The following is a 27,452-nucleotide window of genomic DNA, read 5'->3' as shown; positions in this document are numbered from 1 at the left end:
TTTACAACTGATAAAAAAAAAACATTAGTAAATGATTAAAAGCCATTAGTTACAACTTATAAAGCCTTTATAACAGCATGTTATAATAAAGTGGTACCATTATTCGATCAAAGTGGACGGGTTCTAGTTAGCCTACTATGAATACATTACGGAAGGAAACTCTAGCAAGCCTAAGGTTTTAGGAAGAGTAAAAAAAAGACTTTTAAAAGCTGTATAACGTCAAAATAAGGACAAATTATAAAAAGTGTGTTTTGTACCTTCTGCATGATTCCCTTCTCGTAGTAATAGCGCAGAGAGCGACTGAGCTTGTCGTAGTTCATGGCCGGACGGTTCTTCTGCATGCCCCACAGCCTGGCAACCTGAGAAGGGGAGAGGACGGAAGAGAAGGAAATGGCTGTGGTTACACTTCTGGCTTAGTTCAGCTTTGGCGAGGTGCATTTAAAAGGTGGTTATTTGCATGCTAAAGAAGGGCTTAAGAATACAGCCCTTCTCAAATGACACGACAACAAAAGAAAATCGTTGGTGTCAGCATTTTTGTTCCTGAATTTAATATTCCCAAAATCATAATTAGACACAGTTGTGTGTATTTCTATTCTGTGACCACTAGGGGTCCTTTGTGACAAGCCAAAGCCTCCTCTGCTCCTCGCTCTCAACAGCGTCAACATGCAAAGACCAGGGCGAGTCCCCACATGTGGATTCACTTCCTTTTTATGTAACCCATTACCACTTGAATGCAACCAGAGTCCCACAGTGTTCACAGTGAAATAAGAGTCATGGCTGGTTGTCAGAGGCAGCCCGTGAAATACACTTGCAACCCAAAACTGAACTCTCAGCTGACGAGGGACCTCTAACTCCGATAGAGAATGAGTGTAAATCAAATCATTTCACATCAGCGAATGAGCTTAATGTTGACAAACATCCAAGATGGTGGAAGAAAGTGTAAAGCTGGGGGGGGAAGACACTGAGATCCATGACTCAGGAAGAGACAGGTTGTATCCCACAGTGGCCATCCAGCCAGCAGCCCTGTTTGATCTCTAAGTGTGCTCTCAGCCCTAATTGCTCTTGTAAAACTCTTACCCCATTCATTTTTAATGTACAGTGAAAAGATAATGGAAAACACCGTGTAGACCTATCCGTATTAGGACCCACCCAAATGGACGCTGTCTGATTCGTCCAATCAAATTGCAGACTTAAACGTCGCAAGAAATGTCTCGACTAAAGCAATGTGAAGAGGTGAGAGACAACGGGGGTGTTGGATGATTCTGTGATAGCACTTGTCCTTCATTTATCAATCCAGCGTTTCATGTGTTGAATAATGAATGGGGGACTAATGGAAGACGGATAAGAGCATAAGACCTACGAGGAAAGTGGCCAAATCTCACTTCTAATCGCTCTAATCTAGGTGGCACTTTAAAAACACTGCTGACATAAATTCATTCAAAGAACAACTCGAGCCGTCTTTATCAGATTCATATTAACATTGTGATCTCTATCAACACTTCTCCAGTATTTGTGGATAAGGCCAAACAAAAAGAAAAATAGTGCTGATGCATATTAAACGGCATCTCTTTCATTAAAGAAAACAAACTTTAAGATGATATTTATACAGTTTTGATAGAAAGAGGCTATGGCCTAAAGAAACCCAACACAAGTGCATGAAGATGCTGTACCATAAATGGCAGCTATATGCTTGCTTCAAAAGAAAACCAAAAAGTCAAATCAAAAAGTTACACCGTCTCTCTCAAAGTTAAATTCAATACTTTGTGTTTAAAATACTGTGATTAATCAAAGGAGTTCTACAAAACTGCACCTCTACTCTCAGCGTTTAGACAAACGATTGTCCTGTTTATGTTGAACAGATAGTTTCAGACGAACCTCTTCAGGTTCAATGAGCTTGAACTCCATGCCGCGGCCCGTCCAGGCGATGAAGCGGGCGTTGCCCGGGTCGTCCAGCAGGGCCACCAGGAACTGCCAGAGCTGCAAAGAGCCCCGGCGCTGGTAAGGTGCGCCCTCGCGAAAAACACCACCCCCCTCCTGCTTCACCTCACCTGGGACGAGGAGAGAAGAGACCGGACGTCAGCGCGGTTATGAGCATATGATCACAAATGTCGAAATGCTTTTCTTTGAATTACAAACGGACCGGGAGTCACTGAATCTGAGCAGCTCACGATGCAACTCAAACATCTCTGTAGCTTCAGTTGTACTTCACACCCAGCCAAGTTTATGTGATACATTTTCTGCACTTTAATCTGCATCAGGCCATTAAATTAGGGACTCAAATGGTTCTTGTTTCACATGTACAAACAAGGACATTTTGACCAGCCAAACAGCTGGAAGAAGTCTCGGAATTGTAGTGGGGCCAGTACATCATTAGCTCATCTAATCTTGATGTTTCATGTTTGCATACTGACGTAAACTGAATCAAATGCTTATTAACTACGGCTTATCAAAAAGGGCAGCGGTGCGTTTAGTTGAGACGGAAATAGCAACAATTTTATGTGACTGAGAGAAGAAGCTGAAAGTAAAACAAATAATTGATAATACTGGGTTAAACAACATGTAGGTAAGTGGACACTGATTAGTTCTTGGTTGTTTACCGGTTACTGGATATGTTGTACACAAGTGACAGAACATGAGAAGCTCAGCTAAGTTACTGCTGTTGTTGTTTCTCAATGAACTTGCACACTTCACTGGTTCAACCAGTGCCGACACCCTCAGGTTCTCCACTCAATCTCCTTTAGCGTCGATCACCGACAACACCATGGGAAACTGCTCGTCTCTCTCTTTACCTTGACGGAGGAGCCCCACATCGTGTGTGCAGGGAAACCAAACCCTCTAACTAAGCTTACGAAGACCCGTGTACCTCTCACACAAGGATCCCTGACGTCTACACGAGAGGATAGTCAGGTATATAGAGTTTCTCTTCGATACCTGCTGTCATCCAACTAACACCTTCACCAAGTGGATTGCGGTGGGCAAATTAAATTCTGTGTGAATGCAGGGGGGGATTATGGGTGCAGCTGGCTCACCTTCAAACTTCTCTGGAACCACACGGGAGTCGTTTTCAAACAGATAGCCTGGGAGACAAAGGGAGAATTGTGTTAGAGTTTCAAGGGGCCGAGATCATAGCACAACTTGTCCATTTGGGATCCGTGCCAAGCTTTGAATACCATCTCCAACAAAATACAAGGATCTATTCACGCATGAATAACATTAAGCCAATAAGTGTGTACTCTGCTTTTACAAAAGTAGAAAAGAACACTTCAGTAACAGGGAGAGGATTTCATGGTGGAAACATTTAAAAACAGACTTGGATCCTTCGCTCCCATTTGCAGGGCCAGTGAACTTATTGTAACATTTTTAGGAGCCATTCTAAGTCTGTTGTTGAATAAGAATTTGAATAACACAAAATGGTGCAACAATGAGAGTGAAGGGAAAGATAGTTTTCCTTTTTTTGCTGGGAAAATACTGTGTTTTTTCCAGGAGTAATGTTTATTCAGGGATTCTTGAGGCAGGGGTGAGGCCAGAGCCTCTGCCAATGGAAACACGGACACACCGCTGGTTAGCCAATGGAAACACGGACACACCGCTGGTTAGCCAATGGAAACACGGACACACCGCTGGTTAGCCAATGGAAACACGGACACACCGCTGGTTAGCCAATGGAAACACGGACACACCGCTGGTTAGCCAATTACCGCAGAGCTCTAACCAGCAGAGGCTCAATGAAGATAAAGCGTTGCAGAGGAGATTGGAAACATGCAATTGAAATTGTTTTCACAATAAAAGTGGCATTACCTTCATTGCTGTGCTGGGGGTTTGGGTAGCCCTCGTTGTGGTGGTACATAGAGGGACATCCAGGCACATCTGTAACAGAACACAAAAAGCTATAGGTCAAATTTGTGTTTATTTAAATCAGTTTAAAAGGGATAAACATGGTGGACAATTATAGGAGGAATGTCCATCTATCCATCCACTTTCACAATTTCCCCAGCGAAAGAAAATTTGACTTTTTAGCCTTTGTGTCCAAAACTGAGTTTTATCAACCGTCAAATAAATAAATAATGGAAATTGCTCACAAGGGGTTTATCATCACTTTGAGAGATTTCAAATTCAAGTAAATAAAAACCCAAACTTATTGCTTAATAAGCCAATACCAGCTTGAGAAAGTATGTATCTTAAATAGAGATTTTGTGTGGTCACCTTTGAGCATTGCAAGGACAAACGCTGCATTTATCATATCGCTTCTCTTGTCTCGGGTGGTATTTTTAGGCCATGAGCAAGCACCTTCACCAGACCAGAAAAGTGCTACAGTATACAGTGTCTGCACTGTATCTGGGTACTATTGACTGACTGAATATGTACATTCACTGAAATACATTTTATACTCATCCTCATAACCCTTTAACTCTTTGCAAGTAGGAACACATATTTATGTTATGAGCAGAGTTCTTTGTGGTCTGTATCCTGAGATTGCTCTGCTCACCTTTGGTATCTTTTGCTTTGGCTGTCAGTGAATAAAAAATAAAAGGTGTAACATTGATTCTTTTATATACATTTGTTCTGTCAACTGTATGAACGGGAGCATAAAAACAGAAAGGTGCAGCTCTTTGCCTCTGGCTCTGGACGTGACTCACTCTCGGGGAATGCCGCTGTAGCACTGCGACTGTGATAAGATGCCACTGGGGGGGGGGGGGGGGGGGGGAGAATAAAAACACCTCAAACCCTCCATTCTGGGGCAGCAGCACTCGACCATACTGTAAATAATATGTCTGCCAGCTGCGGCAGACTCCCACTAGGGAGTGATCGGTAGATTGGGTGTGAGAGCAGCGGGGTTAATTGTGTACCGAGTGGCGTGACCATTTTGTGTCTTTCATGCAACACAATAGCTGTGATTAAGCGAGAGAATGGCAATTTGTGTGTGAAACTAGTCTCAGTCTCGAGCCTGCTTTCTAAATGGGACAGTAGACTTGTGGCATTTGGCTTTCATTGTTCACATTGAAAAGAAAACACTGGTGCTGTTGTCTTTACACGCCATTTACGTCAATCCACCTCTTTTGTATGCTCAAGTACAATTTTCCCATTACATGCCCATACGGCTCGGGACAATCATTTACACCAATTTAGTAATCTGTTTTTATGAACCAATTCAATGTTGTGTTTGCCGGGTGCATTATTTTAAAAGCTCTTTAAAACACAAATAATCTAATTGCCTGAACGAAAAAAATACATTCTTTACTCAGACTGCAACATGATTTACATAACGAAGTTTGAATGATGACGGTTGAGGTTTCCTGTTTTTACTACCTGGAACACATAAACGTTTGTATATCATGCTTTCTTCTTGCGGCATTCTTTTCCAACACAGAATTCTATACTTTGTTTTTTGAGGGATCTAGTGGTTGTTTGCATTCTCCAGAGTCAGATTAATTTGACAACATTATCTCCAGGTCTAAGGCTCCCGTCCCTGTATTATCTCAGGAGAAGTGCGGCGTATTGTATAACTGTCTACAAACCAATGATAAACTGATCTTCTACGTCTGATCGGCCTCTGCTGTTGGTCAAACTCGTATCCGAGACACTTCGGAGGAAACTCCACCAAATTCAACTCTCCTCCTCTCGGCCGTTATCCTCAGAAAAACATCCTTTTGCACTTTCCCTTTTCTCTCTCAAGGTTGTTTGATTCCTTGTCAGTGCTATCCGGTCCCCTTATCAAAAGGTGCAGGTATAAAAACACAAGAGAGTGAAAAGAATTAGGTCGCTTTCCTTTGCGTTTTTATTATGCATACAGTGTGCTGGCTTCAGCGCTGGTAGGCATGCTTGGTAGGCATCCACAAATGTGCATGTGGGACCTGTGGGAATCTCAACAATAGCTTTCAGGTCCTATCGCAGCTTTGATTCAGCTGAATGAGGACACGATGTATGATGAGTGTTATGTTTCTCTCCTTGTTGTTTTAAATTCAGAGAGGCGAGCAGAGGAGCTGGTTTCTGTGCTCTCCAGTGGTTCAGCTCGTTGTTAAAGCGCCTGTGCTGGCTACCCCACCCTGTACCCCCCCCACCATCACCTCCCCTCACCCTCTCCCAAAGCCCAGCCAGTAAGAGGTTCGGGTTACTGCGGCCACGCTCATTTTTCCATTATGAGTTCATCTGCCTGCAGAAAAAGGAAGCCGCTGGTGCAACCTGAGATCCTGGAGCACTCCACCAGGGACTCTAGTCTTTCCAGTGCCCTCCATTTTCTCAATGAAATTCCTCTGCCTCTCTCTCTCTCTCTCTCTCTCTCAGAGAGAGGTGGGGGGGTGGGGGGGGGGGGGGGGGGGGGGGGGGGGTGAGAGGGGTAAGGAAGGAGGTAGGAGTGTAGCTGCAGGAGGAAAAAATATATTTTTGTTCCTTTTCTTTGCAAAGTGTCAGAGAGTTGAAAGGAGGAGTTTTGGAGGCAGGGAGGGAGTCGGGTTTAGATACAGTGAAGAAGTTTGTTTGCCTTTTGGACATTTTGTTCTTGAGTTAGCGTTACACACTGGGGAGGGTTTGTCTTCAAAGGGGACTTTTTTTTTTTTTTTTAGACAGCTTATAATCCCAGAGACTCCTTATAAATCATTTCAACCATTGTCAAGATTCAAGCTTTAGTGCACAGGTACATACTGTATTTTGATGTTATGTACACAATGTTATATAAACAAACATTTGCTGGTTCTACCCTCTATAATGTGAGAATTTGCTGCATTTGAAAGTCTACCTTGGGTCTGAGTATTTTTACTTCTGATATTTCCTAAACTCAATCGTTGATCAATTAATTAGAAAAATAATTGTAGTTTCCCGTTGGCATATTTCACCCACTTGCTGTGAATTAAAACTACAGACTTGCTTTTGAGAAGCCTGCATCATCACTTTTAAACATACTTTAGTGACATTAGTCTGAATCACTCACCAGGTTCGTAGGTGTAGTCTGTGGGCTCCTGCTTAACCATCATGTGGGCTGGTGGGAACCTGTGTGGGTGTGGGTGTTGATGTGGGTGTGGATGTTGATGTGGGTGTGGGTGGGTCTGGGGGTGAGGTCCACTCCCGTGTCCAGGTCCTGCCATGTGAGCCGCCCGCTCATACAACGGGTCTAGGTATTCTTGCTTAAAGCTCTGCTGCAGGTAGGGCATGCAGGGGTCAGAGTGCTGCCGATGATAACCGCCACCTCCGCCTCCACCTCCGCCCCCCGGACCTCCACCAGCTCCACTGCTGCCATGACCCGCTGGGGCAGAAGGCATGCGCTGAAAGGCCTGGCCTGGTGGTGGGAACTGGGGACACATGGGGTCTCCTGAGGGGCCCTGGTACCTGGAGCTGAGAAAAGAGATACAGCAGCTCATTTCAGGGTCTCATGCTAAATAGTATCCTTGTGTTATTGTTTTGGTCGGAATCATACAACAAATTCATACAGCTGTTAAAGACTTTTAACAAGACGCTTGTGTTGTGTCACCTGGCGTTGATGGGGTAACTGTTGCTGGGCAGTGGCTGGGAGGTGGCAGCAGGGTTCATGTAGCCAGCATCGGGCCGTCCGGCCGTGGCAGGTTTTGGGGAGTAATGCTGCTGCATAGGAGACATGGGGGTCCCTGGGCAGGAGCTCTTGGCTCCTCCTGCAACCCTTTTCTGCTCATAGGCACTAAAAAACACGAACACACTCATGAGTACATGCATAAAGGCACATGTACCAGCAGGGTCATGCTAGGGAGGGTCAATACAGGATGACAGCTGAGCAGTGCTGTGTCATTAGATAACGGTTGTTATTGAGAATGGCAAAATAAAGTAGTTATTGTTTCATTTATTCTGCACTTGGTAAGAAACAGATGTCAGTAAATATGCAGAGAGACAATAAATCAGCCTTTGTATTAGTGCCCAAATAAAATAAAATAAAATAAATGTTCTAAATAAGAGCTAAAGAAGCACAAAGGAAGTCTGGTAGAGACTAAGAGGAGGAAATGAGAAACGTCTTCTTTAAGCTTATCTAGAAAGCAAAACTGGGAGAAAGGATGACAAACAGAAAATACTGCAAAGTATGATTCCCCGTATTGTTTTAGAGATATCACTCTAAAATATGTTTTTGGGTACACTGGCCCTTTCAAAACACATCAAACGTTTAGGGACAAAATACGACAAACATGTACTTTAGTAGGAAAACCTGGAGGTACCTGGCATAAAGGCACTGCTCTCCACTGGGGTAGCTGAAGCTCTGCTTGTGGCTACAGGACTGGCTGGGGTCGGAGCCCGGGCTCTGCGGTTCCTTCTTGATAGTGACTGGAGGGCTGTGAAATGCCACCGCTACAAGAGACAGTAAACAGAAAGCAGACATAAAGGTTGGCACACACACACATATCAGGCTTTGTATATTCTTTTCTCATTCAGCCCTGCCCAGATACTATTGCCGTTAAGCTCAAATGCAAAAGCAAATACTTCTGTCTGCACAGGAATCTCTTTTACGTGCCAGCCAAAATGCTTAAGTGACTGTCAGTTGCAAAAAACAGGGCAGCAGACAGACACGTATAAACACACACACACGCACTGAGGAGGACAGGCACACACACACAAAAGCACACGCTCACACACGACTGCATTCCAGCAGTAATTTGGAAACCCAAAGTGTCCTCGCCCACTTTTCTTCACTCTTCCAGACACAACAGCAGCCAAAACTTCCTCAGTCAAAGTCGAGCTTAAAGCTAAACAAGTCCACGGGCCAGAGAGACGTCTGTGGACTGATGAAAGCAAATATCACACCTCTGTTAGAGCAGCATACACGATTCTAAATCCCTGCATTCTTTCCTATCGGTATCCAGATGTTAGCCATCCCTTGTGAGCTTTACTTGTTTGCCTTCGAGTTAAGACGGTAACAAGGATAAGCTGATCATGCCACGTATACCCTCAAAGTCCTAAATATTAGGCAACATTTCTGCCATTTCATGTTTCCCCAAAAGGCATCCATTCAATCTCCGGCACACCGAACTGTCTATCAAGCTGAACTGCTGGAGGGGACCTTTGCCTTGATGGCCACGAAAACCACCCAAAGTGGAGCTTCAAACTGTGCCGAGGGCTTGTGTTTATTATGTGAGGGGAGGTTTTCACCCGGAGAACGGCACAGGATGTTTTTCTGGTCCCGACAGGGTAAACAGCAGCAGCTGTGCACTTCCAGCTGGGGAGGCCTGTATTTATGTGCGTGCGCGAGTGTGTGCGTGTTAGAAATCTCGGCGAGTCTGAATCTGTGTGTGTGCTTGTGAATGCGTGTGTGTGTGTGTGTGCTTAAATGTCTATCTGTGTGTGCAGTGGGTGTGGAACTGACGGAGCAGGCCACACTGAAAGCTCAGCAGGTAATTACATACCGACGTCCATTCAAAAAAATGTCTGGCTCTGAGGCGAGAGGTGGAAAGTGAAAAACAAAAAGGACAAACAGAATAACCAAAAGGTGAGAAGAGATTATAGCGACATAAAACATAAACTGCCTCGAGGATGTGCAGTCACTCGCAGGAATTTCCCTCAACTCTCAAAATTGATTGAAAGTTGGGTGGAATTAGTTGTTAAAAACTAGACTAAAGAGCAAAGATTCAAACGGTTTTATTTAGTGCTGACTTGATGCATCGATCAACAAAAAGTTAAAATCACGACTTCAGTGTATTAATGGTTCAAACGATTCATTAAAAGGTACAAACGCAGTCACATCATTCCTGCTTCTCAAATACAAATATTTGTTGTTTAATTAAATGTAAATGGAATAATTTGAGTTGTTAGTCGGACAAAACAGGCATGTATACAAGGTGTCCCTAAGGGTTCTGGGAAATGTTGATGGCCATTTTTCAGTAGTCAGTCAGTAGTAATAATTAATTTAAGTGGTTAAAAAAAACCTGCAGAGTTTACTGCAGCCCTAGTTTAATTTTACTACTTTTTTTGCATTTTAATTGGTATTTGAAATGAGTAAGTAGAGTTGACTACGGGACGATCAAACAGCTTAGGTGTGTCATCATTCATGAACACAGACTCTCCTCGTATTTCTGCCTTCCTGTTGCTATTCAGGTGTTTATTTCACCGTTTGATTCTCGTTCATCGTGCATAAAATGATAAACCGAGTCGAACGATCAAAACACACGCTGAGAGCTCATCGTCATAACCTTCCTATTTTTGGTCTGTACTCACTCTCCCATGGCAGGCAGGCAGGTGAGGAAGTGTTGGCTTTAGTGGAGGATCAACGGGATTAGAGAGCATTTACCCAGATTTCCCAGACAGACGCGATGGGATTCCAGCCTCCTTTAAGTCTCCGACAGCTCGTCTGCTGGTACTCAGAGGGTGGCACATGACTGCCGCTCTAATAATACTAGTGCGTTTGTCTATTGACATTCCCCCCCTTTCTCTGCCTTGGTCATGAACTGCAAACAATCCTCAGAGAGTGTACACTCACGGTGCAGCCAAGTGGAGCCACTAATGCGATTGGCAGGAATATTTCCCTTGATGCGGTTCTCGGTTTATGAGGATGTTCCATTTCAAACAGTCCTGCCTGGGAACGGCGTCAGCTGTGTGTGTGTGTGTGTGTGTGTGTGTGTGTGTGTGTGTTTGAGCTATTTGTGTGTGACCTTTGTGGAATATTAATGAATCTGGTAAATGAGCTTCGGGCAGTGTTTTGTGTTTGTGTATTTGCCTGTGATTGTGATTGTTGTCTGTTACATCGCTTGCGTGTCCAATCAGACAGAGATGGTTGATGATGATTCAGGTGTAGGAATTAGTGGGAACTAAACAGAAAATAAATAAAAAACGTAACATATATGTAGTTATTTAGATTCCCAATTACCTCATGATTTTGATTAAAAACATATTTGAACAATACTTGGGAGTCCACAGACTCTGTGAGGCTTTACTTCTGCATTTCCAACATGCTCACAACGACAATACTAACACGCTGATGTGTAGCAGCTATAATGTTTACCACGTTCACCTTAACACAGCCGAGGCTAAGAGTGCAAATATTGGGTCATAAACCAAAGTCAGGGGATCACAAAAGTTATTTCAATTGATCCTCTGCAATGATCTTAATTCTGCTCTTACTAATTTGTGCATTCGGCTTGTGCGCTCCTAAAAAGGTCGACTTGCAGATCAGAATAGCGATCAGAATTTGTTTTGTGCTATCTCTAATTATTTTTAATCAATATACTTCCATGGACAAGAATGACTGAACCAAGTTTCATGGCAATCCATCCAATAGTTGTTACATTTTACTCAAAAACACAAACGTCAACCTCATGTTGTGCTGAAGGAAAGTATGGCGAAGCTAAAAAACACATTTGGGAATTAATCTGACATCCAGTTCCACGAATAGTCCTTAAATAAATAAAATTTAATAAAAAACTCTGGTCTCCACCAACTTTTACAAACTCTCTGGCATATCGCAGTTAATCTAACTTTCCCAAATGATAAAGTTTATACGCTGGTGGCAGTCTTGTAAACGGATCCAGGGAGAGTTATGTTCTTCAGGCTCCCGTCTCTTCCTGCTTTTATTTGGGGCAATAAGACCTTCTCTAACGGCTTTGTTAAATGTTACATCACCCTTTCACAGTGATCCTCATATTTCATAGTTTCTTTTCTGTGTGTGTGTGTGTGTGTGTGTGTGTGTGTGTGTGTGTGTGGGGGGGGGGGGGGGGGGGGGGGGGGGGGTCAGTTCATGAACTTAAGAACAGAGTGTGAAGAACCTGGAAGCTGTTTGGAAGTGAAAAGACAGATACTGTACACAATAGCCGATGCCTTTTAAAACAGACAATTTTTGAGATAACACAGAAGGGTGAACAGTGAAGACTACGAGTGTGTTCATGCGTGTGGCTGGACATGCACGCTCCGATGTACTTTCTCCTGCTGCATTGGGCGGAGCGTGGCAGATTCCCAGCACCTCCTAAACTGATAAGGTCAAAGGCCTCTTCCTCACGCCAAACTTCGTTCTCTTATCTCCTCCTTCCTTATTTTGTGGTGTTCTTTGCCGTCTCCCTTTCACTCCCTATTCTGAGTGCTAAAGGCAGGGTGGAGATGGACTTTTACATATGTAAATGTTGGTTCTTAGAGGGGGAGGATGCAGGGTGAAAGGTGATGGTCATGGTTGAGTGCTTTAGGAAGTAGAGGGATCATTACATGGGGGGGGGGGTCCCATTCAGCCAGACACCCACCACAAACAAATCGCAGGAGCAGGGATGCCCCCCCACACACACACACACACTCACACACACACTCCTCTCTACATAATGGGCCCCTCAGCTGAGCCATACGGAGGGAGTGTTATCATGTCAGGAAACACTATTGGATTCCTAAGGGATTCCTAAAAAACACAAATAGTGCGGACAAAGGGATGAACTATAACAACTTGTGCAAAAAGATTTCGTTTGCACACGAATAATGATGGTGGCGATTAAGATTACAATATTACAAATGTGATTAATATACGATCAAAATGAATAATGTTGATGCTTTTTCGTAAGAAGCTAGATTGATATCGAAAGAGACAAAATCAAGGGATTAAACTCTCAAGCGTAGCAAAGAAAACACTTTAAAATCACTTGTGAATGAGCCGTTTCAAGCGTTTTGACGAGACCTCACTATGAACTCCCCCATCTGAGAGTATTTCCTACCATTAAAGGCACTTGTGTAGGGAAATCCAATCTGAAGACAGCAGTGGATCTGGAGAGTCTTACATTGGATGTTTATGTGCGACATGGCCAAGTCTTAAGCCCCTGGAAGTCTGCAGTACATGACAGCCTCGCTCACAATAACTCATTGGACATCAGCCCCAGCGTCAAACAGGGTGACTGGATCGCGCTAAACCGAAAGACACGCGAGCGTAACATAAATACTCACTTAATGGGTCCAAATCACACAAATACAAGTCAAGTTGTACTCTTACAGGAACCATCTCAGGGCTATCTGGAGGTCTGGTTCGTCTCTCACATTATATGCATCGTACATGTGCAGTGCAAGCGGCTCAAGGCCTCAGTACGCACACGCACAAGCAAGCTGGAAGCGTGCGACAGGCTACACCTGGGTCCACTACTCGTGCCAATTGATCCCTTATGTGGCGGCGGATCAATAAAAGCCAAGGATGCCAATTATGCCACGATGGTTTTAAAAAGGTTAAAAAGGAAGCTATTGATTCACACGTGGCTTGCAAATGACATTCGTTGCATAGCTGCATACATGGCTCCATTGTGGTGAGAGGGAGGCGTAATAGGGAGCGAGTGACGACAACAGTACGTGGCTAATAGCCAATCAAATTGCAGCTGGGCACCACGTAATCAGCCAAATTGGCATCCAGTTTGTACCATGCGCTGTCATTAGCAAAGGCTTTGCGCATGCGTGTTGGGGTTTTCCCCACACATATTTAGTTACTGACCTTAAATTGTAGAATAATGATAATTAACAGCAGCAACCTGTGATTTTCATTTCATACATTAATCCAGAATAATATTAATTTCTTAACTCAGTTCCACTAAAACCACACGTTTCTTATGTTGCCAGTAGGTGGGGCTTTACCCCACCTGCCACATATGACCCATGGCCTTTAATTATGTCTAAAGTGGTGTCAAGGACAACATTGTCTACTGGGCAACATTTGAAATGTATCTCCATTCAAAATCAAACCTTAACTTCAGTAAGCCCAAGTGAAGAAACAAATATGATAATGTATTGACACCTCAGTACCAACGCACAGCTAATATATTGTATAACAAAGAGGCGGATTCAGGTGTTCACTCTATTTTGATGAAATATGTATTCATGTGTTTTGGCTTTGTGGGTTATAGTTCAGTGGAAAAATTCAGAGCGAGAGAGAGACTAGAGTGAGAGAGGGAGGGAAGGGAGGCGAGGCGATACAATATGATCCAGAACGTTTGGACTGCAGAGTGTATCCAGTCATTCCACTGATGCATGGAAACATGTGCTGGACATGTGTGTGTTCGCTCAGGTCACTGCACAATCAGGAAGACACAGACAGAGAGAGAGAGAGAGAGAGAGAGAGAGAGAGAGAGAGAGAGAGAGAGAGAGAGAGAGAGAGCGAGAGAAAAGCAGCCTGGCCAGCACTGACAAACTCATCCTCATCTCTATAAGAGACAACAGGCCCAAGAGTGGCTTCAGTATCTGTCTGCTCAGGGAGCCCAGGAGTGTTGGATCCATTAGTGTCCGCTCTATCTGATTTGCAGGTCGTCCTCTCCCATCTGATAATGGTTCAGGCTTCTTGAATATTTAAAGAATGGTTGTCAGATACCTACCAAACAAGCCTAACGAGATTGTTGGAAAGTACAATCAGCGAGACAGATGATTGGCCGAGACAGCACCGTGGCACTTCTCACAAATGGGATTTAAAAATACATATATGTATACGTTTCGTGATGCATCATTGTGTTGGCTAACAGGATGTAGAGCTGCATGACTCCCATTGTGGGAAAACCAGTGGCACAGTACATCTTTCTGCAAACGTCAAGGTTTCACTTCCCTTTTTTCCAACTGGAAATCGATTGCAGTATTTATCTGAAGTGATGGGGATGTTCTTGTTTTAACAAGTGCTCTCAGCTTTTATTTTCTTTCTCAGGAGAACCCCTGCACTTTGAGCTCTGTGTCTTCTCAATGAACGGGATATCAGTCGGCGCTGGTGTGGGATGTCAGCCATGGACAAAGAATACTAATTTACCCCGTTAAGAGTGCTGGAGATGATTAAGTTGTGCTTTCCGAAGGAGATGAGGATTCAGCCTCAGCAAGGATGTGCTTTACAAATGAGAGTTCACAGTGTATTTACACAACCCTGATATTGTAAAAAGAAAAAATATAATAATAAACGTATTATTTCCATGGTCTTAGTAGCATCAAGGGATCTCGATTTTAATCGGTAAATGTTCTGACATCTCACGTTTTCCCCGTTGTCCACTTCCCTTTCAATTGTGCCGCGTTGGCTTTTTATAAATGGCCATTGACCAGTCATAAATCTCACCGCTCCATTGCTATTTAGTGGAGCCGATACAATACATCCCTGTCCCGGGACATGTGCAGCGAGAGGGACATCCCGTCACAGGCGAGGGGTGGATGTAATTAATCTGGCACAATATTGACTCCTCTCTCTCAATCCCTCACTCCCCAATATAGCTGTCCCCTCGTAATGTTTAATGGAGCGATCGATCCACCCCCCCACACTGTTACTGAAATGATATAATGAGTTCCCGCTGCCCACCAGGGTATCGTGGACGTGAGGGAGGAGAGGTGTGTGTGTGTGTGTGTGTGTGTGTTTCATTTGTTTGTTCTCCTTTGTGGCAATGCGTGCCTGTACGTGCGTTTCCAGCAGGCGTTTCAAGTTGAAATCTGCCTTATCAGAAGGAGATAACACACACACACAGACAGAAAGGCCGGGACACCTTGCTTGAAATTATCGGCGCAAATGCCACATCCACAGTTCTTTCCCCCCCCCCACACACACACACACACACACACACACACACACACACACACACACACACACACACACACACACACACACACACACACACACACACACACACACACACACACACACACACACACACACACACACACACACACACACACACACACACACACACACACACACACATCACCCTCCCTTTCACCCTCTCTCCGTTTCTTGATCAGGATCTTGACGGCACGTCTGACCCGCTCTTACCCCTCTCCTTCCCCTATCTGCCTTCATGCTGATTTATCTGCGCTACATCTTTATCCAGTCATCTATCAACCCCCTCCATCTCCTCTTGCTCCTCTCCGGGATCGATATACGGCCGTACGCTGGCTCTCAGCTCGCTCTACACACCTACCGGTCTGTGTCAGCAGTTTACTACAAGTTCCACCCTCTGCAGCCACCTCCTCCACTCACACGCAGGGTGCGTTTTGGATTGTCAAGCATATGAAAGTGGAAAACTGTGTGAGATCTGAGGATGACTGTTGGCCAAGAAAGGAGAGCAAAAACAGCTCTTAAAAGCATAATTCTGCTTTGTTACAACTTGGATTATATTTTCATAGTTTTGGCCATAATCTTTTAGGGTTATGAAGACACTTCAATCTTTAAAAGTAACTGCTAAGTTCTGGGAACGTGGTGGCACTGCGACGACACACTCTGATGGGGCGAGAAACAGGATTTAGGGTAAAAGCCGACCTGAACGAGGTGGAAAGCCAGTCACCATAGAGACGAATGGGGATAAGAACACACACTCTTTGCTCATGGCGTTGCACGAATGAAAAGTGAAATATGACCCAAAAATTAAAATCTGCTGAGAACATTGGTGGCCAAACTACGGCCGTTTTTAAAAGGCCTCAGGTGAGTTTTTTTAAATGAACTAGAATATGGCTTTAGCATTGTTTTAATGAAATGCACATTGTCTTTATTGCACTACGAGTTTTAACACTAGATGTTACTAGTCGATCTCGGTAGATTAGGTAATCATGGCAGAACTGAAAAAGAAGGGAAATAACGAGTGAGTAACTTTCAGCAAACGTTGAGAAAATGAAAGCTTTCTCATAGAAGTCAAGGGGAAGTGTGTTTGCTTGATTGGCCACAACAAACATGTCCAAACTGGACTTCACACCACCATCTTCTTATTAACGACCGCTTCAAGTTCAACTACTGTTGTTTTTACGGCCTCGCCCCGTCTCTTTCACGGCATCTGTCGCTCTCTTTGGTCTGCGCTCGCTTCCGAAAGAGAAAACGTTCCAGCTGCAGAGGGCAGAGCCGTCCTGCTGGAGAGAAAACACACCAACACTAACGTAGAAATACGTACGAGCATCACAGGGATGTTCTCTCTCACACACACACACACACACACACACACACACACACACACACACACACACACACACACACACACACACACACACACACACACACACACACACACACACACACACACACACACACACACACACACACACACACACACACACACACACACACACACACACACACACACACACACACACACACGCACACACACACACAGGTTGTGCTGCCTGGCTCAAATCCCTGCGGCCCCCCGGCTTTGACAGGGCTGTTCTGAATCAACACGCAGAAGTACAGCTTTTACTTCCCCACTGGAAGCTGTTAAACGCCTATTACTCCACATGCCTGGCCTTTACAAACCCATTTTCATTGGATTGGATCGACTAAAGATGACCGAACAATGTTGTAAAAACTAGCAGTAACTTTTGGGTTGTTTTAAAGGAACCTCAATGGAAAACAAATTCGAAAGAAAGTCTCTAAAATGTGCACGATCGCTACAAAACCAAAGATAAAGACAAAAGTGAAAGCATGAAGTTGCATTCTCTCCCAAAAAAAGGCTAGATCTTGAAAAACTAGGCCTGCACCTCTTATAGGTGTAGTTAGTGGTGGAATAACCCCCCCACCAATGTCATGAATGAAGGTTCACTCCCCTTAACTCAATGTGCTGCCTCAGCCAGTCTTTCACAACCAACCCATTCATAAAACTGCAGGGCTGAAGTTTGTGTGTGTGTGTGTGTGTGTGTGTGTGTGTGTGTGCGTGCGTTCACCAGGCCAACTGTGTTTATGTGTGCGCATGAGTAAGTGGATGAGAGGCTGTGAAAATAAATCATCGGTTCACGTAAGAGAAATCAACCATTTTACTAGTAAGCAAAACAAAGACCGCCACAACAAACACAGACACCTCGTCTCCCTAAAAAGAGAGAGAGAGAGAGACAGAAGAGAGAGAGAGAGAGAGAGAGAGAGAGAGAGAGAGAGAGAGAGAGAGAGAGAGAGGCACCTGGCTGTTTTTTAGCGCACTTTGTTGCATAGCAGCTGTATTTTGGAAAGCGGAGAACACAGAGCGGCATGTTTCTCTTTCGGGGGGGAAAGAGAGAGAGAGAGAGAGAGAGACTCGCCCATCGCCCCATGCTCAGAAATCTGAGCCTGAATGGGCCGGTTCTGGTCCCAGAAAAACAACCCAAAAACAAGAGGAAGGCTGTGAATTCATGACAAAGCAGAACACACAGAGCCAGAGAGACGCACTGCTGCGAGGAGTTGGTTAGAGCCGGTTACTGGAACCTGGAATCTCCCTCTTTGTTCCTTCCTTTTCTCTTTTTGTTTATGCAACTTTTGCAATCATTTAAGTCCTTTTTTGTACACAAAAACGCTAAATATTACCTGGTTCTACCGTCTCAATTGGGAGGATTTGCTGTTTTTCTGTGGTCTTTTTTTTTTTTTTGAAGATGCCACCTTGTTCTTTGCGTTTTTCTGCATTGTGTACTATAATAAACCAGCACAGACTATATATCTATATATCTATATATATATATCTATATATATATATATAATGAGATGTAGTTTAACAACTGAATAGTGGTAATAGTGAGATACAATGAAAATCAAAGGGAAGAGGAAGACTTTGGAGTTCAGCTTCTATTCTCTCTTTCTTCTCCTCTGTTCTCTCCTCTCTTTTCCTCTCCTCTCTTTTCCTCTTCTCTCCTTTTTGCTAAACTTGCTTTCTGAAAAACACTGTAACGGCATTCTACAGCCACAACTTCCTATATAATTACTGCAAGGCACAAAACTAAACAATCGTCCCACACAGCTCCGAAATCGCTGGATTAGTTCACATCTTGGAACACTCAATGTGTGTGTAGAGAGAGAGAGAGAGACACAGAGAGAGAGAGAGCGAGAGAGAGAGAGGTAGAGAGAAAAGGGAAAAGGGGGGGGGGTCGTCCAGATTTTTTAATTCGACTTAGTTTGTACAGACACAGGAAGGGAGGGAGGGGTTTGGAGTATCCACTTGGAGAGGAGGGGGTGTCAGAGGGGGGGGGGGGGGGGTCTGTAGTACTGTAGGGCTTTTTTATGAATGAAGACTGAAGGAGAGAGCAGCAGAGGAGCGAGAGAGAGGGAGAGAGAGGGAGAGAGAGGGAGAGAGAGAGGGGGAGGGAGAGGCACACTTCCTCTTACGCACACAGGGAAGAAAATTTATGAATGGGTCACATCTCTCGAGCTGCTCCAAGTGTAAACAACATACTTGGGACAAAGAGGAACGAGCTCTCGGAGCAGGCAGCGCCTCAGCAAACGCTCCAAAATGTCGGCCTTTTGGACGGTTTTAAAGCAGCGAACATGTTCAAACTATTTTTACTGAAGTATCTTCACCATGAATTTGACTGACACCTCCATGTGTTTCTCCCCCGCAGGCAAAGTGAACAGACAAAGGAATCACTCCGACAGCCCAGCGCCAGGGCGAGGGTAGTAACCCCCCCCGAAGGTGTTGTCAACGCCAAAAAATGAAACATTAATCCTCATCTCCTCTTGATGAGCGGCAGATAACAAAATTTAAGAAATAACATCCTCCTTCTTAAGGCTGTGGTGCGAGGCCAAATCACGTTTAGTTCAATAGGAAAACTGTGGTGCACTGTTATCACCAATGGCTCAATTACCTTTAAAACAAACACACACACACACACACAGGCAGGTCAGCAAGTACATAAAAGTTGCATGTTTGCATAACCTTCCCTCAATGGCAGCCTGCAGACAGAGCACGCTTGTTAGCTGTGAACCGAGGGGAGAATGGACCAGATGAGATAGATTTACCAGATGTGCAGGTATTGCACAATCCCTCCTTTGCCCCCCCCCCTTCTCTTCCCCAATATAGCATTCCTACATGTCGCAGTGTTTTTGCTTCTCTTCTTCTGCTGTTTCTCTGGCTCCCTCTCTCCGTCTAAACACCACACCCATGCAGGTAACAACCTGACTCGGTAAACAACAATGTTTCATTTTTTCCAGGGCGCCGCTTTTTTCAATGCAAGCGTCAATTATATTCCGGTCAGCTGGGATTAGGGCTTTGCTTTATGCTCTTTCTTTTATGTGCTCGAGTTTTCAAAACAGGTGAGTCACTTGTTTTTAGAAGTACACCAGACTCTGAGAATGTAGCTCAGTATGGGGAAAGATATGAGCCTTTCTTGCAGTTTTAATAAACCACATGCACAATCTAGAACAAACACAAAGATGAATATATTTATAGTCGCTTGTCAGCTTGGATTTTCCCTAAACGAAAGCTGAATGGAGATACTACAAAGTTGACTCTGCGGCTATTGACTGTGACCAGCAGGGACACTGTCTGTCAACGCGGGAGTGTCTCTGCAGCGTATAAGTGAGCTGCCCGTCAAACCGGAGCCCCCGTGACCCTGCAAATCATACCCTGGTCAACCGTTAGCAGAGGCCTGACAGCTGATTGGCTGACAGGTCACGGGGGGTTAAGTAGACACGACCCCTTCGTGCCCTCGGGGTTCATCTGCACTTCCTGCTCCGCATTGTTGGGCCAACAGACAGCGACAATGTCGCACAGGGCATGTGTCACCGAGGGGGCCGAGCACTTGTGACCCGGAGCTGGTTAAATCCCGCGATGTTTACACACAAGAAGAGACGAGAGGAAGTGCCTTTGACTGGGACTGAAAGCTGTCAGTTTCACTTTGGGGATGAGATTATTCTTGACGTTTTTTTTCCAAGTTCTTTTTAAACCATTTCAGTGTCATTGCGAGAGATGGGGACGCCTGCAGTGCGTTGAACGGAGCAGAAAAACACTGTTTGCAGAGCGACACGTATTCCCACCCTGATCCTGAACCGCCATTGTTAAGACACACAACAAGAAAGGGAAACTCATTCAAATAGCCGGCTCAGTTGTGCAGCCAAGGAATTTGCTTTTCCATTTTACACCTTCCGATGTGCACAAACGGCCATCTTTGTACCTGGGCCCTGATTCATTAATTTTTTTTACTGGTTTCCTGGGCCGTACCCATTCAGCTTTTCAAAGGCATGCAAATGGGCGACGGCAGCACGTAACGCCGGCACCCAAATTCACCCCACGGTGGCCGGCTCATTAGGCCTTCTGTTTCTGCATAGCTTTGTCTGCCAAAGAGATTACCGTAACATCAGCGAGTTACAGTATCCCCGCCTAAGCCTCTGGCGGTTTCACAGCCCAAATTTGACCGCTGGTTTCGTCCTCTCCGTCTCATGACATGCATACTTCAGCTGCAACTACATAAGCAGGCCGACTGGACGAATCTACAAGATGATGTGAGACAGTCTCGCCCATGTGCACAGTTACGCATGTTGCACGGATCGATGCCTGATTGAATAAACAATAAACAATAATAAATAAATAAAAAAGATCTGTCTCTGCAATATATCGTCAGAAAATCAGATTTGGGGCATTTAGAGGACACAGAAATTGAAAGTACTCACAGTTCTCAGAATGGAAATCAGGAACAAACTGCTCATCGCTGTCAGGAACCTGAGCTGAAATTACACAGGAAAGAAAGAGCAACCAAAAATGTAACATTATTCTTTTTATTAGTATACTTCTTCATCACTCCTTTCCTCCGTCATTCGGTCTTATTTCTTCCTCTTGAAATCTGAGTCAGAGTCTGGCTGGGCTTCATTCAGGCAGGGTTTTTGCAGCATGTCAGCACTTTGCTCATCACATGGATCGATACGCAAGAACATGGAGCTCCTGAATGGCATGATGTTAACCTGCCAGCCTGGTTTCCTTTGAGTTACGATCATGGCCTTTAAAGTGCTCAATATGTGATGAATAAACACAAATAAAACCATGAAATTGTGAAATAATCCAATATTCTTAAATCTCATTTTTAAAAAAAGGGTATTTCATCCTGCAACGTTTCACAATAAAAAGCATTTATTGCAGGTCATTTTTAAAGTATGTTTATATTTCAAAATCCCATTTTGCCCAATGACCATTTTATTAACACCCCCCCCCCCCCAACTCCACTAATACATCCTGTTCAAGACAACAACCCAAACTAGTCAGAGATCGTTTTCACAACCAGCTGATGACCAGTTTCTTTCCATTTCCATTGTGGAAATCCAGACAGACTAAACAGGCTGTTCCGGCTCAACGAGCGAGGAGATCTGTCAAGCGGTGCGACGAACCAGCTATTTAGATTCATCTTGTCCCAAAGTGTTGGGGACTCTGCCTGACAATCTGGAGGTGGTCTGGATTTCATCTGCTGCTTAGATGAGGCTTCGCTCCGAATGGGAAACAAGGACTAAAATCCAGAAGAAGTCAAGGTTGAAGCTTATACAGCTACACTCATATTTAATTACTCCGTATTGTTTGCAGCGCTGAGACAATTTACAGCCAGCTCACAATGATTTGTAAAAATAGAAAAGTCAATACAGTGATGTGTTATGTGCGATATCTCCATCTGATCTATAATCACTTGCAGTGGTGTACAATTTCAGTTTGAATGAGACACTCTCTGATGATGAATCTCATTGAGGATCTAATTATTTAAATGCCAAGCCCAGGTGCAGCAGAGCTAGACAGACACTATTGTACCGCTTCTCTTCTTAGGAATCCAAACCCATTCACAATTGTCCCTTTGGAGCTTTAGTCACACAAACAGCTCAAATCATTTGACTGCCAACACCCTGGTAGGGGTGAGGAGGTCAAATTCACCCACTTAACCATGAGCGTGATGGCATTTTCTGTTCTCCTAACGCCGCATTAATGATCTCACCCAAAGAACGAGGAGCAGAACCAAGGCTAGCGACCTTTGTTTAAATCTGGCAACGCGCCAGCGCCCCGAGTTTTTTTAAAAAAGTGTTTCCATTGCTCCTCACACTTACGTCACGGTACGAGCTAACTGCTAGGGAAAAGTTGATGGCTATCATTAAATATCATGAACTCAATCAGGGGAGTAATGGTCTACAAAACAAAGTGGTACCATTCGTCACTCGCTCACTAGAAATGAGACAAAGAGCCATAAATAATAGAATTTCCTTGTAGATCCATCTCTTTTTTTCTCATCTTAAAAGTAGACAGTTGCAGGATCCACCATGACTCTGCACCGAGGGTTGTGAATGTAATCTCACTCAAGAGCCTAAATCTGACCCAGCGTTCAACCTCAACAGCCTCTTCTCTCTCACTTCACCCGCCATTTCCAGACAATGACTCACAACACAGAAACCAAAACTCAAAAGAGAGAAAGAGAGAGAGAGAGAGAGAGAGAGAGAGAGAGAGAGAGAGAGAGAGAGAGAGAGAGAGAGAGAGAGAGAGAGAGAGAGAGAGAGAGAGAGAGAGAGAGAGCAACAGAGACAGAGGACAAAACGAGGAAATAAGAAATTCAAATCCACTTTCTTGTCCTCACACTCCTCCTTCCTGTTCAGAGGAAACCGGATGATGGCATCTCGGAGCATGTTCAGATAAATTTAATCGATTTCTTATACAACGCTGCATCCTGTGGCTTACTATATACCATAATAATATTACCCCCTTTTAACTTTTTCAGTCTGGGGGGGGGGGGGGAAAATAAAGCTGCTGTGTGAGACAGAGCAGGGGCCAATATTTGGTTCTGCAGAGCCAACAATCAATCATATCCACTGGTTTCAACATGTCCACAACGGAACATGCTGGACCTCATAAAGAAACACGGGAGGACGAGCACCAGACATGATGGTAGCCCTGGCGCGTGCGCTTCCCTGCGTGTGCGCGAGCGCTCGCACGTGCATCTGATTTGTTTCCAGGAACACCTCGTCAGGGGCTTTGAGATGCAAGTCAGCACAAGAAGGAAAGTGTGTTTATACGAGCTGCAGACGCATGTTCTCCCCGATGCTTCCAGGCACCTTGACTGACTTTTTTCCTCTCTCTCTCTCTCTCTCTCTCTCTCTCTCTCTCCCTCTCTCTGTGGGAGATCCTGGGAGGAGCTAAGCAGCCTCAGTCATATAAACCTAAAGGCCAAAATGAGACAAGATGTGACAAGCTCCTGAACTCCTGCCATTCAGTACTTCACCCTCTCTGTCTCTCGCTCGTTTCCGCTCTGCTTTGGCTAAAAAAAAAAGAAAAAAAAGAAAACTCCCTCCAGCTATGCAGCGTTTACAGTCTTGGTGAATCCCTCACAACTGCAATCAGTCATGATAAGGTCTTTAATTAATGCAACAGGAAAGGAGAGGTCTTAGCCGGGGAAGCTGAAAACAAGCCAGTACTTAGGCTTAAATAACACTTTGATAAAGTTACACTTCCATCTCTCTGTCTTGCTTTTTTTTTTCTATGACTCAACGATAAGCTATCGCCCAATTTGTACATGAAGTGATGTTAGTAATAACACTCACTTCTCATTTTTCTTACAGTGGTATCTAGTCATACAGATGATGTTGGTTTCATTGGCACAGGTTTTTAAATGTCAGTCCTTTACTATTTCAAATTACTCACAGGACTCGTGATCAGTTTTCAGAGGAAAACTAGTTCCAGTGAACTCTGATCACAAAGGAAGCTTCTAAAAGACATGTTTTCATCCGTTTTTTCAGAGTTTTGAGCCCAACAAACTACATTTGACTCCATTGTGGTGAGGAGGTGGCTTGAACCTCAGAGGCTGATATCTCAGCCTGGGCAAATAAACCTAAAGTCATCCGAAAGACTATACACCACTATGAGGTAAGTGAGAAAACCTGAACCTTTAAAGGTGGCCTTTTACAGTGAAACCTGTGAATACAAATAAGGCTCCAACTTTGAAGCGACACCCATTGTTGCAGTTTTATGGGCTCTGGCTCTGGTCTTTGTCTGCGTGAGACGCTGGTGTGAAGTGAACTTGCGGGGTTTTCTTTAATGAGAAAAGGTGAGAAAGCTAACGTAGGATACAGCATTGTTTCCCATACACAGTAGCAGGGCTCTGTTTAAATGTCTGGTCCTCAGAAGAGACACAACCGCTTCCACTGTGGCTCTGATTGGAGCTGCTCTACTTCCCCTTCATACTGTGAATGACTCAAAGTCAACACTGGGAATCCTCGTGCTGCTTTGAAGTGACATAATATTTCTCATAAATATGAGAAATCGCTGTATACATCGTATACAATCTTTTTTATGTAGTTCTTATTGTATCGATTGGTTTTATTGTTTCACCTATTGTACTGTTATTAGAGTTTAAATTTGACCTTAGTTTGTCTTACTTTTGTTGGACTTTCTGTTGTTATATTTCCTCACTTTTGCTTTGTCTGTCAAAGCACTTTATAAACTCTGTTTTTAAAAGGTGCTACATAAATAAAGTTATTATTATAAGCATTACTCAATTCATTAGCAAAGCATTTACACAGAATATGCAATCTCCCATAACTTAAAGAATCCCTCCAGACATAGAAAAGGTACTTTGCTTGGAATAAAAATGTGTCTGATGTGTTTTTTTTACCCCCAAAAAAGTTAAATTACTTTGTTGGAAATTCTAAATATTACATATAGACAACTTAACTACAAGACACTTATGCAAGACACTTGCATAAGTTACATATTAGACTGTGATTGATTTCCAATCATAGCTGAAAGTTAAAACCACCTCTGCACAAACATCATTCTGCACAGTGAAGCTGAAACAAAGTGACAACGAGCAACTAAAAACAGGTTTCATCAGGTTGACGTGGGTCACTTTAAATGTCAAAAATGAGTAGCGCTCCCTCTTTAAACCTCCACATTAAAGCAACTGACACCTCGTGGTGCAGTTCTCATTCTTACTTGCAGCTTTAAGCACATTTAAACTCACAAAAACAGGCCCATGACTCACGGCTTGTGTTGTTTTTTTTCTCCCTCTTGACATACATTATAATTACTCTATTAGCGCTCATGTCATCATTGCACTTATTAAGTCTACTAGCTGACAATTGCCTCTGGCTGGGCCTCATTTCATCGCTCTGTGCCTTTGAGTGACACAAGCCAAATAGCCTGTTTGTTTGCTTTGGCTGCTGGCTGGCACGCATGCCACATGGCCAAAATAGGACATGCTCAAAGCTAATAATGTCCCATCTGTGTTCTCTCTGGCCTTTTTCTTTTTTCAAGTGTTGTATGGTTTATGAGCATGTGTGTTGCATCAGACAGTTCGGGACGGCACTTAAAGGCAGCTAAGAGGGCTGTCTTTTTCACCAAAGTTTTATGAAAACATTTCAATAAAAAGTGCATTAATACGTGTTTGTTGTAGCGCTGCTGGACCGACAGAAAAACCTGGAAGCAACCTCTGATAAAAATGCTTTTAACGGACGATATAATCCCTAAAGAGTTGAATAAAATGGAAAAGTATGCATGTTTCTGTGGTAATTGTAGGTCTCTGTGTTCACCAATGTTTCCTGACAGACACGTCATCAACCCTCTTGACTGTCATTAATGAGGGACTCATCACAGAAAAGAACAAATTAAGAAGAAAAGCAGCCTGCAGGCAAATCTCACCTTCTGTGAGCCATGTCTCTTGGAGCTGGCTTAAATCCTGGAAGAGGTCTGGGCAGAAAGATACAAAAAGAAAGAGTGAATAATGAGCACACTACAGAAGGTCAAGCCACCAGCTACACTATGATATTTTTCTTATCCTTGTGATATTTAAATGCAGTAACTAAGCCTCAGACTGACATTGCCTGTCTGGGGTTGATATGATGTCAACATGCGTCATGTAAAGAGAGACTTCCACTACTTTACCTTCAGATTCCTGAGGGGGTAATTCTGTGTCCATGTATTTCCTTTTCGCTGCCATCAACAGTCTATTTAGGGGCCCATTTCCATGCGACTTCTGCAAAAACCCACACATGTTAACAGAGAAGTGAGACTCTCAACGGGGCACATCAGTGTCAAAATGCCGTGTTTCAAAGTGGCATGCAAGGGAAGCCAAGGAGACACGTTTGACAAAAGAAAAGAAAGAAGTAATTAATAATAATAATTCATAATGAGCTACGAATTAGAGCCTACTGCAGCTATAGGTGAAGCTCCTCGGAAAACAAGACATTTCTCAGTTGTGGAGGCGATCTGGGGAAAAACAAACGCACTGTTTGCGTGTGAAGAAAGTGACCATTTGGCACGCTTTGACGCGCTCTTCAACCGAAGTATCCCACGTAAGAAACCCGCTGACAAACATCACCAAAAGCAGCACTTGTTATGCTCAAGTTTGTGGAGAGATTTTTTTGTTTTTTGTATTAGTTTTAAGCGGGGTGAGAAGTAGTTTTTTTTGTATCGCGCGCACACAGCTGCTTCAGCCAAAACTCGTGCAGACGCGAGACGGAGAGCGAGATAAAGCCCCGGGTATCCGAGTCAAAAAACATGAGCATTAACATCAACAGAAAGACTTCATCCATACGTACATTTGCTAAAGTGTAAGGCACTTGCTGGTCCAAATATCCATCCATCTTATAATCCATCCGTTAACCGTTTGTGGTCATTTAGGCTGAGTTGAGTGAGATCCACGCAGCCTGCAGAGAGAGGAGGGAGCGCTGCTTGTGAATGGAGCTGCGTGGAGGCTGCATGCATAATGAGCTCCATTCACAAAAAATGCCGAGGGGAAGTGATGGCGAGTGATTACCCAGCGGGCTGCAGCCCTCTTTACAAATCTCTTGTTTTGTGTGTGCGTGCGTGCGTGTGACAGACAGCACGTCACGTTACCTTTAAGTTAAGGTAAAGTTCATTTTACACCTCAAG

At 44.0% G+C, this 27,452-nt stretch overlaps 1 protein-coding gene across 1 annotated transcript in view; it reads right to left on the bottom strand.

Annotated features, from left to right (window-relative positions):
• etv4 (ETS variant transcription factor 4) overlaps positions 1–27,231 on the bottom strand; it is a 28,138-nt gene extending 907 nt beyond the window's left edge. Inside the window, exons 1-11 of the mRNA XM_076094121.1 lie at positions 27,119–27,231; positions 26,463–26,553; positions 26,220–26,267; positions 21,236–21,289; positions 8,172–8,301; positions 7,463–7,645; positions 6,926–7,326; positions 3,799–3,867; positions 3,030–3,077; positions 1,876–2,048; positions 258–359 (exon numbers count right to left, since the gene is read on the bottom strand). Of these exons, the coding sequence (XP_075950236.1) occupies positions 258–359; positions 1,876–2,048; positions 3,030–3,077; positions 3,799–3,867; positions 6,926–7,326; positions 7,463–7,645; positions 8,172–8,301; positions 21,236–21,289; positions 26,220–26,267; positions 26,463–26,553; positions 27,119–27,175 (1,356 nt within the window). The 5' untranslated portion in view covers positions 27,176–27,231. The remainder of the gene's footprint in view (positions 1–257; positions 360–1,875; positions 2,049–3,029; positions 3,078–3,798; positions 3,868–6,925; positions 7,327–7,462; positions 7,646–8,171; positions 8,302–21,235; positions 21,290–26,219; positions 26,268–26,462; positions 26,554–27,118) is intronic.
• Between the last annotated feature and the right edge of the window lie 221 nt (positions 27,232–27,452).

Source organism: Anarhichas minor, unplaced genomic scaffold (assembly GCF_050575085.1).
Source record: "Anarhichas minor isolate MPS153535 unplaced genomic scaffold, ASM5057508v1 ptg000017l, whole genome shotgun sequence".
Lineage (NCBI taxonomy): Eukaryota > Metazoa > Chordata > Actinopteri > Perciformes > Anarhichadidae > Anarhichas > Anarhichas minor.
Note: the sequence above shows the minus strand (reverse complement) of the source record. Positions and strands in the feature narration are given on the sequence as shown.